Source organism: Diorhabda carinulata, chromosome 8 (genome assembly GCF_026250575.1).
Source record: "Diorhabda carinulata isolate Delta chromosome 8, icDioCari1.1, whole genome shotgun sequence".
NCBI classification, from domain to species: domain Eukaryota; kingdom Metazoa; phylum Arthropoda; class Insecta; order Coleoptera; family Chrysomelidae; genus Diorhabda; species Diorhabda carinulata.
The window spans coordinates 21023403-21038699 of NC_079467.1; the positions used below are offsets into that span (position 1 = coordinate 21023403).

Genomic DNA, 15297 nt, shown 5'->3' on the forward strand with positions numbered 1-15297 from the left:
ATCTGATATAAAGATTTGGGTTGAAACGGATGGGATCCAGAAGTTGCAAGGGTCAAAGGTATATTAAGGATTATGAAACCAAAGACGTGGTAATATATTGTTTGTCAAATATTTCTTCTAACAAATTATTTATAACAAACAAATCTTTTTTCATAGCATTTTCTTTTGTTTCAGATAAACTTTGCCCTATTTATAGTGATCTCCATAGTACTTTTCACAAAGCTACGTTCACCTATTTGCGAAGACACGAAAAGATACCAGAGATGGGCTAGATCCACTTTGGTATTAGTACCCTTGTTTGGAGTACATTATGCTATATTGTTAATCTTCTATTTTACTGGAAAAACGGATATATGGTTAATTTGCGATTCACTTTTTGGAAGTTTTCAGGTATATCAATAACATTATTGTTCGATCTCGAGGCTCTCAATCTACTGCCAAAAATTTTTTTTGTGTTTACTGAACCTCAACATGGGCTGCTACTTAAGTTTTGAGATATGGCAACACTGATGTAAATATTGCAAATCTGACTTGAATTCCAACTGGTGGGTATTCGCGAGCGGATGTTCCGGCTTTTGGCGTTTAAGGGAGATTTATTCTGAAATAGTGGCTCTAACGAAAAAATGACTGGAAACCTTTTTTGTAGAAAACTTTGTGCCCTACATTTTTTGTTTATGCAATTTTTTCCTAATTCATCAAGTTATTCGCGTTTCAAAATTTTTTTTAAGCACATGAACCCATTTTACGGTGAAAATTTTGAGGTTAGGAAAAAGTGCTTGGAGACAAATCTGTAGAGAATTTCGTGCTGTACATTTTTGTTCAAGCACTTTTTTTCGAAGTCCTCGTAGTTTTCGAGTTATTCGCGTTTCAAAATATTCTTTGAGTACATGAACCCCTTTTACGGTGAAAATTTTGAGGTTAGGAAAAAATGCTTGAAGACAAATCTGTAGAGAATTTCGTGCTGTACATTTTTGTTCAAGCACTTTTTTTCGAAGTCCTCGTAGTTTTCGAGTTATTCGCGTTTCAAAATATTTTTTGAGTACATGAACCCATTTTACGGTGAAAATTTTGAGGTTAGGAAAAAATGCTTAAAGACAAATCTGTAGAGAATTTCGTGCTGTACATTTTTGTTCAAGCACTTTTTTTCGAAGTCCTCGTAGTTTTCGAGTTATTCGCGTTTCAAAATATTTTTTGAGTACATGAACCCATTTTACGGTGAAAATTTTGAGGTTAGGAAAAAATGCTTGAAGATAAATCTGTCTAATTTGTCTAATTCAAAAGCTAAGTAGCAATCCTCGTAAAATGTCTGTGATATCCTACATTTTTCATTAAAATTTCTCTTCTCATTTTCACTTCTAAAGTCACTGCATATACTTTCAGAATTCAATTTTCCATAAGAATCCTCTATAACAATTTATTTTTGGATTTGATAACTACATATTATTGTTTATGAGAAAATAGTCTTCAAATGTATACGTTTTTATGATCAGCACGTAATTTATCAAGAACAGACTAATTTTCCCTGTGTTCTATTGGAATATCTTTCTGTTATCTCGTAAAAAACCAGAAACATTATCATAATCATCAAACAGATTAATATTATTTTTATTGACGTCATGTCATATTTCTAGGGATTATTTGTCGCTGTGCTCTACTGTTTCATGAATGGAGAAGTTAAAACTGAGCTGAAACCACACATCTTCAATATTTTAAGCTATTTAGCTACGCATAGAGTATTTGGAATTTGTTTTCCTTGTCGGGAAAAATTTTTAAGGTTTGTGGATTTTAATCTCACTGCCTAATAACTAAGAAACTATATTACCTGATTAAGTAAAAAAAAATACCTAAAAATCTATAATTAGTTTGTTTTTGACGGTTATTATATTTCGAAGTATTCATTTTTACATTTTTTAGATCAGCAGTAGGGAGACAATCAGTTTGCACGACTTTATCGTATAGTTCTATGTACTTTAATGGTGTCGGCCATAGAAATAGCAAATCTAAATATACTGACAAAAGCAAAGGTAAGTTCATTGGTTGATATATCTCGTTTTTTGCATTAATAGATCCATGCCCATCTTAGACTCATGCAGACATTTCAAGTAAAATTGTTTATATTTCTAATTGAAACAAAATACGAAAAGCGAAATGTCTATCGTATGTTGTTTTAAGATAATCATATTTTTAACTATAGAGCCTCTATAGAACTATAGAGCTTCCAACATAGTGTAAAGTTCTTCGGGCTAGAGCTCGAGGACAAAACAATTAATAAAATAATCTCTAATTTACTTTAAAAAAAGACCAATGTTTATAATGTTTATTGTAAATTGTTGAGAAAACAAGCAAAATGAGGTTATGGAGTAAAAATTTGTATTATCACTTATATGGATCAAATAATGTGGGATAGACCTTAGTTTATTACTTATGTAGGGGAACCTTTAATGATTTTTCAATATTTTATTCTAAATTCAAATTTCTTTTCTACTGTAATGAAATTTCTTTTTGTTAAACAGGTCATTGCTGCACCGGTAGTAAACAAACTGTAACTACAAAGAATGGTACGAAGCACAACACGTCGATTACGGGAGATAAATGTCAGGTATTGATTCATTTACAATAATGCCTGTCAATACTTTTCGATTTTTTCTGTTTTCATTATAAACCCTTCACGTTTATCCCAAGTAGTTTCGCATTTTGAGGGTATGTTATTGACATCACATAATGTCCCAATTGTATTGTTTACTTAAATTTCAATTCTTCTTTTTATGTTGGTGGTTTTTTGTATGGTTCGTATTAATTTGTATTTACTGACTTTTAAACCTATTGTTATTCCTGGTTTACATCATTCCAGTCCAGCGCTTGAATGCTACTTGAATAATTTGACCCTGCATTGGAACGCACCATCAATCCAGTCCAGTTGACTAGAATGACGGTCTATTTTCCATTCCAGTTTTCCCATTCTAGTGCTACTGGAATGTATGTATGTATGTATGGATTTTGGGCTACCATATACACTACGACCCAAAAGATCTATGTGCTACTGGAATAGTGTGAACGGCCAATCTAGTGTTTGGTTATACGTTGTACACCGTAGGCGCGTTTTTTTTTTGATGAATTCTGTAGATGACATTCAAATTAATAAAATTAAATGAAAACCAAACTCTTCAGTTTGTTTCTTTGTACAGAGAACATGTGTGTTTGTGGGTATCACTTTAAAATAAAAATATATTTAAAATCGAATGGTTTCCGTTATCTGTTAACTGAAGATAACTAAATAACTACGAGTGAGGAAACGGCCATAAAGTGGATGTTTTTTAAGCCCGATATAACTTACAATAAGTCAATTGCAAAGGTCAATTTACTTTTACGCTCGCGCCTGCGTTGAAGTCCTCGTTCGCGCTTAACATAAAATCAACACATTACAAAGTTATATTTATAAACGCAAACGCCCGCGCTCGCATTCCACGCAAGAGCGTCAGCGCGGGCGCGAACGTCAGAATTTATAAATCCATATTTATACTGCGCTCACTTTTTGACATTTTTAATCAGTAGACTCTAGTAAATAGATTGACTTTTGAGCGACGCTATGAAATCAATCAATTTACTTTGAAAATCATAAATTCACGCAAACCGCCTATTGAATTTTTTTTTCAAATATGGATGTCATGCTCAAGTTGATATGGAGAATAGGTTTTCAACGACAAGCGATTTAATGCAACGAAACTTTCTATCGGACTTGAAAAACATATTTTTAATAAGACATAAACGAACTTTTTTATCCTTTCAGGCTGAAACGTCTCTTTGTATAGATCCACGGACTACTAAATGCATCGAGCCGTGTGCAACCGATGAAGAAATCTGCATGTTAGCAAGAAGTTGTTAAATATTTCCGTGGAACCTTTTGATTAACTTACAGGGTGTAATTTTATACTTATTATATAAGTTTCCGAGAAACGAAGCCTTGTGTCATCATGTGATAAAGAAAAAAAAAGAAGACGAATATGACTGGGCTAGAACGATAGCTGTATAACTACTTTTGCAAATGTACATTTTTCACCAGAGGAAATACCAGAGATGGAAGAAAACTACATTTAGCTACGGATTCGAAGGTCTTTTTAGAGACTGTACTAGATAGGATATTGTCGGTGGGTTTCTCATGCCTATACGAAAAGTGACGCATAGAGTTTTTGTTGTTCAGACTATTGCGAAACTTAAGATGACGCTCAAAAATTTGAGAATTTCTATGGAGGGTAGAAGCGCCATTTTCAAATCATCTCGTTTAATAATTTAAGAAATAAAAAAGCCACGTTTGACAATTTTCGTTTTCCTACAATGTCTATTTGTATTTTCCTTTTCAGATCGTCCCCGAATTGCTTGCGAGCGCTATTGTGAACATTTATTAAACTACGAATTTTCGCTTTCAGACGAACCCCAATAAGAAAGAGTTTTATTTATCTCTGTCCTCCATAATTCTATTTGAACTCTGAACGTCTTATTTATCACTAGAAATCCATTCAGCTCAATCACTTAGGTGAATTAATTCATATATTATTACTTTTTTATTACTAATTGTTATACAAGTAAATGGGTAGCGAAGTGTTACTAACTTTGTGAGGAACTTTTAAAACATTTTTAAATTTAATTCAATAAAAATTTTAGGTTCTTTAAACAACACATCATTCAAGTGATGTCTCTCATTGTCTATTTACTGCTGTAGTCTGTTTCTGAAGTTCGTTAGTTCGGCGAAATATTTGTTGCAGCTTAGGGTAAAACGTATGCTCCTTGAGTCCTGGGTCGGGGTTGAAATATTTCAATTTTCACCCCATGCAAAATCGCAAAAAGTTAACGCGTTGATCCCCAACCAAAATTGATAAACCTTCCCCTTGGCCCAAAAATTTTTTTGTGTTTTTACACTCCATATGGGGCGTGTATCCAAGGAAAAATTACGAGAAAATGATGCTCTTTGTGTGAGGTCCATAGGCTAGTAAAGTTTAGCGCTAAAAATTCATCCAGGCCACAAAGAGGTCATTTTTGCACTTTTTATTGAAAATAAAGTTATTCAATATATTATCTTGAAGTTACACCCTACTCGCAGAATGAAAAAAAAAATTTTGTTTGCATTTTTATCCCTTGAACGTGATTTATACTTTTATGTAAAGTGTACAAAAATGAACGATATGTTTTGAAAAATATTATATACGATCAAAGTGATGTAAAGGTAGCACAAATTAAAAATTTAGTCACATATTATTTGAATTATGTTGAAGAAAACAAAAAAATATGAAAAGTGAGGTTTTCTGCTTTACAATGAAGTTGCAGATCATGAAAAAAAACCTTCATATTTTTCAGTGGTCATAATCTATTCAAAAACATTGTTAATGAGAATTATAGACTAATTGTATTAGGAAATGAGCCCAAAAGTTTACTATAAATATAAAATGAAAAAGGTACTATAGCATGTTATCAAAAAACATTCAAATTGTACCTAAAATATGCTAAGGTAAAGTAAAAACCCAAAATTTCTCAAATTTGAAAAATACTTATAGAATAAGAGTACAATTTGAAGAACTGAGAAACAGAGAGATTCGTTGGAAAATTTTTATAGGAAAGTTTGTTGAAGTCGACCCTGATATAGGAATTGCTCCTCTGCAGGGCTGGGGTTGTATTTGCTAACTTTTCTGGAGGAGGAAAATCAAAGATTAAGGATTTTTGGCTCTTCTTGGTTTGGGTTTTTTTGAAAAATTTCATTTTTGGAAAAAAATTTTGTTTATTGTTTATTTTAAATTTAAAAGAGGACCGTCGATTTAAAGAAACAGAACAAATTTATACAAGATAATGTTGATGGGACAAAACAATTAATTGGCAAAAAGTACAGCAAGATCATTGATAAATATTTTTTATTTATGACTTTCATATTTTTCAGTGGTCATGTCCTTTTCAAAAACATTGTGAAAAAGAATTATTGTAATAAGAAAAAGGGTCAAAAGTTTAGTAAATATAAAATAAAGTACTACAGCATGTCATCAAAAAATATTCAATTTGTACCTAAAATATGTGGTAAATTTGTAGAAATCCAATAGTTTCCGATTTACAAGTTACTTGAAACGTGAAAAAAATTTGAATAACTGTAATAATTGTAATGTTATTTCTACAACCAGCCTTACTATTTTGAGACCAAAAATAATTACGTTTATTTTTCAGCAGTTTTAGTCTTTCGGGTACTGTAAATGATGATAATTAATCCAGACATTAAATATTAAAGGCAAGAAAAACTGGCGAGTGAAATATGTCTGGAATATTGTTTAGAGTTGAATTAAATTCTAAATATTCACTGTTTTCTGTTAAAAATTTAATGTGATATTAAATATAATAGGAAATAAGTTTGTATATTTGCATTCATGTAAATATTTCAGAGTATCAGATGTATCATTCCAATTTATTGACTTTCAGTATTTTTTTATACTAAGAGTTGAACCATTTTGACAAAAATAAAATTTTAATGTAAGTTACTAATATCTATTTATGAATAAGAATTTTTTGTTTGGTGTTTAAATAATAAAGATGTTTTTATTAACAGTGTTATTACCTTTCTAACTTCCTCTATCCATAGTTTAGTGTACCAATTTAGACTTTAAACTGTTGTCAAATGTACTACAGTGACTTGATAGAGACAGTGTAACCACATCATAGTTACCGCCATGTTTAACCCAAACTATGACGCAAAATAAATTATTTTCCTATCTTTATTTAGTTAAAAATACTATTAAGCCCTTGAAAAGTTTTTAGTTAAGTATTTGATAATATGAACCATGATTTTATAAGCATTATTTTTAGAACAAACGATAAATCAACCAGGTTAAACACTCATGTGCTACACAGTCTTCATCGTCTACTGTTATGCTCCCTACCTAGCTCAAATTACAATCTGACTGTATGGTGAGAAATATATATTTTCCATTCAAACTGATTTCAAAATGGAAGCATACATATAAATTACATTTCTTATATTACCACCTTATCTTTGTTCCGAAATGTGAAGGAAATGAGCGTGAATTCAGAAATTGATGACGAATAACATTTTGACATTGACAGTAATGACACATTTTTATTACACTACACTTGGTAGGTGGTGGAATTAAATTTATATTGCCGAGATAAACATACAAGTTGACCTTCTTTTTGGTATGTTTTGTGTAGTAACTGTTGTAATGGGGAGAGAAAACAAAACAACGCTGTTGCTCGTAATGCGATGCAATACAAAAGAATTATATTTTAATATAAAAAATTATTATTTACAATCATCTAATAAATGAATAGCGACATATGAAAAAGGATAAAACTTATATTTTCAAACAAATATCAATGTGATCATTCATTTCAATTTCGCCAACCAGTTTCATACAAGATGGACAATTATACATAGTTTTTATATCGCTTGTACCTTCCAAAGGTTCCGTCTCATTCCTGAAAATTTGACTCATGCAATCTTCTAAATGATCATTTAATTGGAACTTTAATATATTTTTATTACATGCTAAACATTCAACTTTTTCCTCATTGCCAGAAGTTTTATCACAAATACTGTTACTAGTTGATGGTACCGATTGATTTCCATCTTTAATAAGCTCGTTTTCTATTCTATTAAACATACTATGAAGACAGTCGTTAAGATGCATATCAAATTTATCTTCAGGTACTTCCGTTTTACAAACATCACATTTTTTAGTTTTCGAAGTCTTAACTACAGAAATTTCAAATACGTCGTCGTTAAAAGAATCTTCCATGGTGGTTTCAATATAGTTATAAAGTTCATCCGTTTGAGTTGATGTTAGTTTTGATTCGTTCTTGTTGAGACATTCATCTAAATGCTGGTTAATTTCATCTTGAACTACTTTTTTTGAACACACAGGACACGGTATCAAACTTTCCGATAATCTAGATAATTTTTCAGTTGGAGCAGGAAGTGGTTCTGAAGATATTCGTTTTTTAGTATTCGTGTTGTTACTAGGAAATTTATTGATCCAATGATTGCGTACTACAGAGTAATCTTTCTGTTTCGATAAACTATTTGAAATTAATTTATACCCTGTATTCACATCTTTATTTTGTAATGGTTTTGGGATGTCGACGTTCTTTTTCTCATCTTTATTTATATTCTCTTTATCAAGATTTTTAAAACCAAAAATATTTGAATTTGGAATGGATTTATTAACTTTTTGCTGTTTACTAGTAATAATTGTTTGGATATTATTCGAAGAAGTAGAATTTGATTTGTTGGATGGAAAAAATGATCTTATATCTGGTGATTTAGGATCAGTCTGGGTTTTTGATTTTGTTCCTTTTTGTACTTTCTCAGGCTCCTTTACCTACAAAGAAACAAATCTGTTATAATAATACGTTCTCAAAATATTGGTAAGCCCAGAATATAAAAATTTGGTGGATTCATTTTATGTATAATTTGCAAAGCATTTCTAGTATTTTTTTTATTTAAAATCCTATACCTATCAATATGATCCAGCCCATCGAAAACATATACTTAGAAGTTCAGACTGGCATTAATGCTAAATAAATAAAACCCATACCAATCAACAATGGTATAAGATAAGAAGACACCCTTAGTCTCATATTTTCCAATATAATAATGGATGATATCATAAAAAAGTGGCAGCTAGGCAACAGTTACGCAATGGGCGATGAAGAAAGTAAATCCTTGCCATGATAGGTAACAAAAATGAAGATTATTAAATACCTTTAATCTCACTGAAAAAAAAACATTAGTTGCAAATTAGAACTAAAAACAACAGAGAATGAAATTCAAGTACCTTGGAATTGACATAACCAATTACGGGAACGTAGAAGAAGCAAATAAAATCTTCAGAAACAAATACCCAAGACAAGAAACTAAGGTATGATTTTACAAAAACAATCAGACCTATAATGACCTATATATCAGAAACAAAGCCAGGAACAACTCTTGGAGACCATGGAGATGAAAATTCTCAGGCGGATCTCGGGAAAGACCGAGAAGAAGCGAAAAAATCAGACCGTCATGTGACGTACATAAAATTAAGTACTAGTACTAGTAAATTGTTCTTATCAGAATGGGAGTCAAAGTGGTTTTTTTTAAATTGAAGGCCATAAATTTATTCGTAAATATTAGGATCAGGTGTAGTGTAATTTATTCATGTTTCATGGATTCTTTTGTGCAATTGTAGACTTTTGAATGAAAGAAACATAGTATTGCAAACGTCGCTAAGATTTGTAGCGAGAGTAATGACCTGAACAGAAATTAGATTTAAATGAGTATTAAGAAACTCGTGATTTTCAAACACCTTTGAACAATGAACACATTCATTCGTTTTTCGCTGGATTCGTGACACTGCTGGGTACCTGGACATTTTAAAAAGAAAGAAAACTATGAGGCAGATAGAAGAAGAAGATGCCGAAGAGACAGTAACAGCTCTACTACCGATGGAATTGTTCAAAGATGCTATTGCCACAGGAATCATATTCAAACATCAGGCTATATCGTCAAACAGAAGTGATAGAATGATATCCAGAGCAATTTGGCAAAGGATCAAACAACAAAAATAATAAGATTCAAAAAACATTCAATCTCCAGTAAACCATTGGAGTGAACATTGTACTATAAGCACAAGACTTCTAAAATTGAGAGTGAAAATTAAAATTAGAAAAAGAGAAAGTAAAAAAAAACTTATGGGACGGAAAATTAACTATAAAAGGGGAAAATTTTCCAAATCTTGGAAAATAAAGGGTTCTCGGGCTTCCGAGTGAACCAGGGTCAATCTAGATAGCGGCTGACCGAGTTATCTATAAATATGGATGTATCTTACTTTTATAAATTGTCCGTTACAAGTTCTGGAATGTTCCGCCCACCAAAAATCGTTTGGTCCCGGAGGTCTATTCATAGCTCGACGTACTAATCCGAAGAAAGGTTTACGTTTATTACAAGGTCCATTGCATCTCCACCAATGTTGTTTATATAAATTTACCTCATCGTGGAAATCATGATATACCGTTATATTCGTTCCTATTGACAAAATATTGAAATTAAAATAGGACTGATTCGATCAATATAGACATTTAAAATATCAAAAATTCCCGAAAAGACAAATATTGATGGAGAACTGGTGTTTACCATTACAAATAAAGTTTTAAAAATCCCCATCGATCCTATGCGTGCTACAAAAAATTTGGGGTTTTTTGTATTTTTCTTGAAAATGGTGAGTTCTATAAAAAAAAACTCAAACCAAAGTTGTAAATCTTAAAATTATCTACAAAAATGGTCTTCATGATCTTTTTTGTATGAGTTACCATTTCTGAGATATCGCGATTCTAATAGTCACATTATACATGATATGCACATATTTCCACGCCACCTGTGAGGTAATGTACTCAGTAGCGCTTTTTGTACCGTAGGTCTAATAAACTAATTGATATGACAATTTTAGGATAAATTAAGGGAACAATACCCGTCAAGTTCTAGATAGGAATCTTCCTCTATTGACTGACTGACCTTTGCAATTGGTACAAACTGGAGAACACAGCAACCGGACTTTTCTACAGCCTCATTTGGCACTAATTGCAAAAATAGTGTTGATGAGTTTTTCTGGAGCAGATGGGAGTGAAGTTTTAATCGGTTCCAGAGTATTATATATCAATTTCCAGCCTCAGTCTTCTGGGTTCAGTTGATTGCCTAGCCATGTTTGAACTTGAGTATACTCGATACAAGTGTTGATTAGCAGATGCCGATGTTGAAGGAAGACAATGTAGTTGTACTTGTTTCTTTTTTCGCGAATTTTTTAGAAAAGTTGAGAATCGGTGTATTTATTAATTCAAGTAATTTTTTTGGAGCTCCATAAACCGCATGAAGAAAACGAATTCCTTCCGTAAATATTGTTTGAGATGTGGAATCAATTTCTGTAAATACTTTAGCGCAGTCAGTCAAATCTTTTTTTTTTTCGAATAATTTAAATACTGGCTTTTTGCCCCTTCTGTACATTTCCGGTTATCGCATGTAAAAATTTTGGCATTTGGGATAAACACATAAACTTTTTGACGAATATATATTTCTCTTCGCTGTTGAGCCCTTCCAGATTTCAGAAAATAAATAATTTCATCGATTGGAGTCCTTACAGTAAATAATACTAACAAATCACCAACTGTAATTGTTGTGTATGTTGCATTAAATTTTTCTATTGCTGTTTCAATTATGAGGACATCTGCGTCATTTTGAGATTGTTTCACTGCAATATTCAGAGCAGTTAATTGTTGTTGATTCGCTGGAAACTATCATAAATTCATCCAAGATAATCTCGGTACCCGATGATGTTTTTGTAGTTCGATGCAGACGATGTAGCGGTTTGAAACGAACATGTTTTTTTCTCGTACCGAAAACCAGGAGCAACGTATCAATCTCAAATTTCTCGTTAAATTGAAAAAAACCCCGACTCCGAGTGCAAGAGGCCTATGGAGACAATTCTCTATCTCTGACTGAATGGGTTCCAGAGGGTCAGACTGTCAACCACACTTGTTGTCCATTTCGGCAACACTGCGAGGACGCACCTGCCCATAACGCGCTATCTGTGAATCAGTATTTGGCCAGTAAGCGCACTCCAGTGCTCTAAAACCCGCCGTACTCACCAGAGTACGTTTCCGAAGATAAAATCTGCTTTGAAAGGGACCCGATTTTAGTCAATGGAAGCGGTAAAGCAAAAAATGGCATAGCTCATAAAGACCGTCATCAAAGACTGCCAGCACTGCTTCGATCAATGGAAAAACGTATGGAAGGGAGTATATTGAAGGAGAGCATTCTAATGTGGAATAATTTTCATAATGAATCTCGTTTTCGTAACCAGTCTCGTTATTTAATAGCCAGACCTCGTATACGTGGCTTATACGTCCATATCATTTATAATGTCGATGGGGATTTTCAAAACTTTATTTGCAATGGTAAACCCCAGCTCTCCACCAATATCGAGGAATTTTTGTTATTTGTTATTTGGCCAATATTTTTACGTCTAAATTGTTCGGACTACGGCATAACATTAACGAATATTATAAAGGAAAACACACTATTAAAAATAACATACTTTTCTTTGAAATATCACTGGTGAAAATCAATAATCAATTTTATTTAAAAGTGCGAAGAGCGATTAATTTTTTTGCTTTGTGTATAACGATTTCCACTCTAATTTGTTTAAAACCTGATCATCACTCATTAACAATAGGTAGAATATGAATTAAATGTACCATAAAATTAATAAAATAGATTTTTTATTTCTCATAAAATATATCATATTTCAAAAACAAAACAATAATTATGTATCAATTTTCTTATAAATATTATTAATTGCTTAAATTTGATGAGGTATCGTATTTATAGGCATAAATCGACCTGCCAATTGAAATTTCAATAAGTTATGCTAAATAATACTCTTATATTAACTATACGTTCCATAATGTTACGAACAAGTTCGCGAAATGGGGCACTAGGCCGGCCCTGTCCAACTACAATGGAATTCTAAAACTCGGTGAAGGTGTATATTTTTTTATAAATGTCGGAATTCGTTTGAGGTTTGTGTATAAACAATAGCAAGCGGTTTATTTACATTGTTTCTTATGAATAATTTCTAGAAAGGTCTATTTATTTTTATGTAGCGCATTTAGTCAGTTTAAAATAGTTTTAGTGAAAAAAGCGATGTAACAAATTGATCAAAGAAGTTATTCAAGTGATAGTTATAAGTAAATTATTATAAATTAATTGTAGAGTATAGAAGATGGTTAAAAGTGCAAATAAATATTGGCAATTTGAAACCACATAATACTTATTTAAAATATAAGTCCGCAGTGTTCTCCAATCTTTTGTGATCGACATTCCTGAAAGCTCGCTATTACAAGGACAAACACATAATCAGGTGAGCGGTTTTGATGTTATTGCATCTCATCAGAGCGATGTACTACGATAAAAACTAATTTTTCAATATAGTATGACATGAATTGAGCTCAAAAGGCTCAAAGAACAAACTAGGTTTTTTATACCATCCTGTTTTTATGTTATTGTTATTATAAATGTTAATAAAATTATAATTATTTTGTTCAATTTCAATTATGAGTTTTTTATGATAAGAACTGAATCTTCGGTGTTTATTTCCAAGTTCATTTTCCTTTTTTCTTTGCGACTTTACTGCAAAATGAGTTGGATTTGCAACAACTCCACCAGCTTACAATTTATGTTACATAAATAATGTAGATAGGTGGATAAACATGGTTCCAATGTAAGTTGGAAATATTTTGTTTCATATATATACAAAACTGTTTCTGCAGAGCCACTGGAAAACTGTATTCAATTCAAATTATTTAAAACTTTATGATATATATATATATATATATATATATATATATATATATATATATATATATATATATATATATATATATATATATATATATAGTTTGACTCAAATTTCATAAAAGAAAATCAAATAAAAGGTTCTGCTATCCATACTACACTATATCGACGAGGCCCTTTAAATATATCGAATATTTTATCCAACCGAGATTTCCATTTTGGGATTCGAGGTTCAATACGATGATAACTTTGATCGTACCACCATGCATGCTGTTGGTAATACCTCATTTCATTGTGAAAGTTATGATAAATTGTGATATTGGTACCTGTAAACAAATAGGTATATTCATAAAAAATGAATAAATGTGATTATACACTTCCCAGTAAAAAACTGGCCACTTACTAGCCTCAAGTTAGCTTCCTCTCGACCTGCTCATTTGATTTTAATGTTTTGTTTTATTAAATTATATAGTTATTTCATAGTAACAACGCTAAATCAGTCATTTCTATTCAGTAGTAAATTTAAGCATAATCTAATACGAAAATTCATGAGGTGACATTTGTAACGCCCCATATTAAGTAAAACCCAGTGTCAACTGACATTCCATTGAACCCTTATCTTTAAAATTAACAAACACATTGTGCTGACAATTAGTTGAATCACAGATTATTCATGGTAGAGATAACAAATATATCTACTTACAAAAAATTTTTATTTTTGTAATTAAAGGACTTACCTGCTTCATCATTAATTCTCTTCATATGTCTAAGAAATTCTGGTCCATGACCATCTCTATCCCTATTATTGTTGGTAATAAAGAGATAGGCATGGATCATTTCATGTAAAAGTGTTTCTACTAAATCTTTTCGAGGCCTAAGTTTTAAAAGTGGTTCACTGAGAGATATTGTACAGAGTCCTCCTCTTCCTATAAGGAAAAATTAGTACATAAAAAATTACGTCAATAATGTACTCTAGTTACCTTGGTAAGAACAAACTCCAGCACAAGTTGTCATTCTTTTACTCCAACAAACACATACTGATCCTAACTGGTTCCAAAAAAATCTTTCATTAAACGCAATAAACAGATTATGAATGTCAGGAGTTGGATCTATAACTTCCCAAGATGGATCTGTAAGAGATTTTGAGGAATCTTTACATTTCTCCTGCTTGTTAACACCATAGGCTAAATTATGTCCAGGTTGTTCGACTTCTTTTTCTCTTTGAAACTGCTCCTGCAAAGTTTTGGCAATTACGGAATCGGATAAATCAATTGTCCCATGGGTTTTTTCAATATTTTCTGGCTGAAGTTGTTTTTGTAATGACTTTGCTAAATCGCAATCTCTTCTTTCTTGTTCATATTTGTTTTGTAAAAGCAGAGCCAGCTGATAATCGACTTCAGTCATATTGAGCAGCTTTATTTATTTAAAGTTCTACATAATCAGAATGACAACACTTAAATTAAGTTCATGTAATTAAATATTTAAAAAGATACAGTTAAAATCCCACCTAACACTAAAGTTACAATCTAAGAGTAAAGTTAAAATATATTTATAATTAGTAACTTTTATAGACAACCAATGCTACCAGCACAAATATATATATCTGATTCACATTCATGACCGTGGTCTAATTTCACCAGAGATATCATATATGTAATATATGGACAGTTTCTATAAGTGGAAGCTGTTCCGAATAAGGATGACAGATTGGCAACAATTTTTCTATCCTCCGAAGTTCCAGCTCGGTTCTGCGCATTCTCAAGCATACGCAATAAAGATAAAGTGTACCGAACGAGAGAGAAAATGAATATTGTCGACACCGACAAGGGATAACACCGAAATTTGATGAAGAAAATCTAAAACGTTTCAAGTTATGAATAATACGAGATTCACATGGATACTTATTTCGCTCGGCTTTTTAAGAA

General features: G+C 31.7%; 2 protein-coding genes across 5 annotated transcripts in view; one reads left to right on the forward strand and one right to left on the reverse strand.

The window, feature by feature from the left end:
- Positions 1–6574, forward strand: part of LOC130897310 (vasoactive intestinal polypeptide receptor 2-like) — a 97679-nt gene extending 91105 nt beyond the window's left edge. For all 4 annotated transcript variants that reach the window (XM_057806088.1, XM_057806087.1, XM_057806090.1 and 1 more), the window contains 5 exons: positions 175–390; positions 1632–1774; positions 1915–2024; positions 2514–2599; positions 3788–6574. In XM_057806088.1, coding sequence (XP_057662071.1) covers positions 175–390; positions 1632–1774; positions 1915–2024; positions 2514–2599; positions 3788–3883 — 651 coding nt within the window. In that variant the 3' untranslated portion in view covers positions 3884–6574. The remainder of the gene's footprint in view (positions 1–174; positions 391–1631; positions 1775–1914; positions 2025–2513; positions 2600–3787) is intronic.
- A 661-nt stretch (positions 6575–7235) lies between these two features.
- Positions 7236–15183, reverse strand: LOC130897233 (DNA-dependent metalloprotease dvc-1). Its single transcript, XM_057805988.1, has 4 exons — positions 14353–15183; positions 14110–14298; positions 9855–10051; positions 7236–8366 (listed from the first exon to the last, which is right to left on the reverse strand). Exons 1-4 carry the CDS (start codon positions 14774–14776, stop codon positions 7341–7343), a joined length of 1836 nt encoding a protein of 611 aa, XP_057661971.1. The 5' UTR covers positions 14777–15183; the 3' UTR covers positions 7236–7340.
- Positions 15184–15297: the final 114 nt, after the last annotated feature.

What these genes read in the sequence shown, in the direction of transcription:
- LOC130897233 (XM_057805988.1), bottom strand. Translation starts at nt 14,776, where the DNA reads ATGACTGAAGTCGATTATCAGCTGGCTCTGCTTTTACAAAACAAATAT. An exon ending in TGGAGTTTGTTCTTACCAAG is followed by an intron (nt 14,299 to 14,352) that starts GTAACTAGAGTA and finishes TTTTCCTTATAG; the next exon opens with GAAGAGGAGGACTCTGTACA. An exon ending in GTAACGGACAATTTATAAAA is followed by an intron (nt 8,367 to 9,854) that starts GTAAGATACATC and finishes GTTTCTTTGTAG; the next exon opens with GTAAAGGAGCCTGAGAAAGT.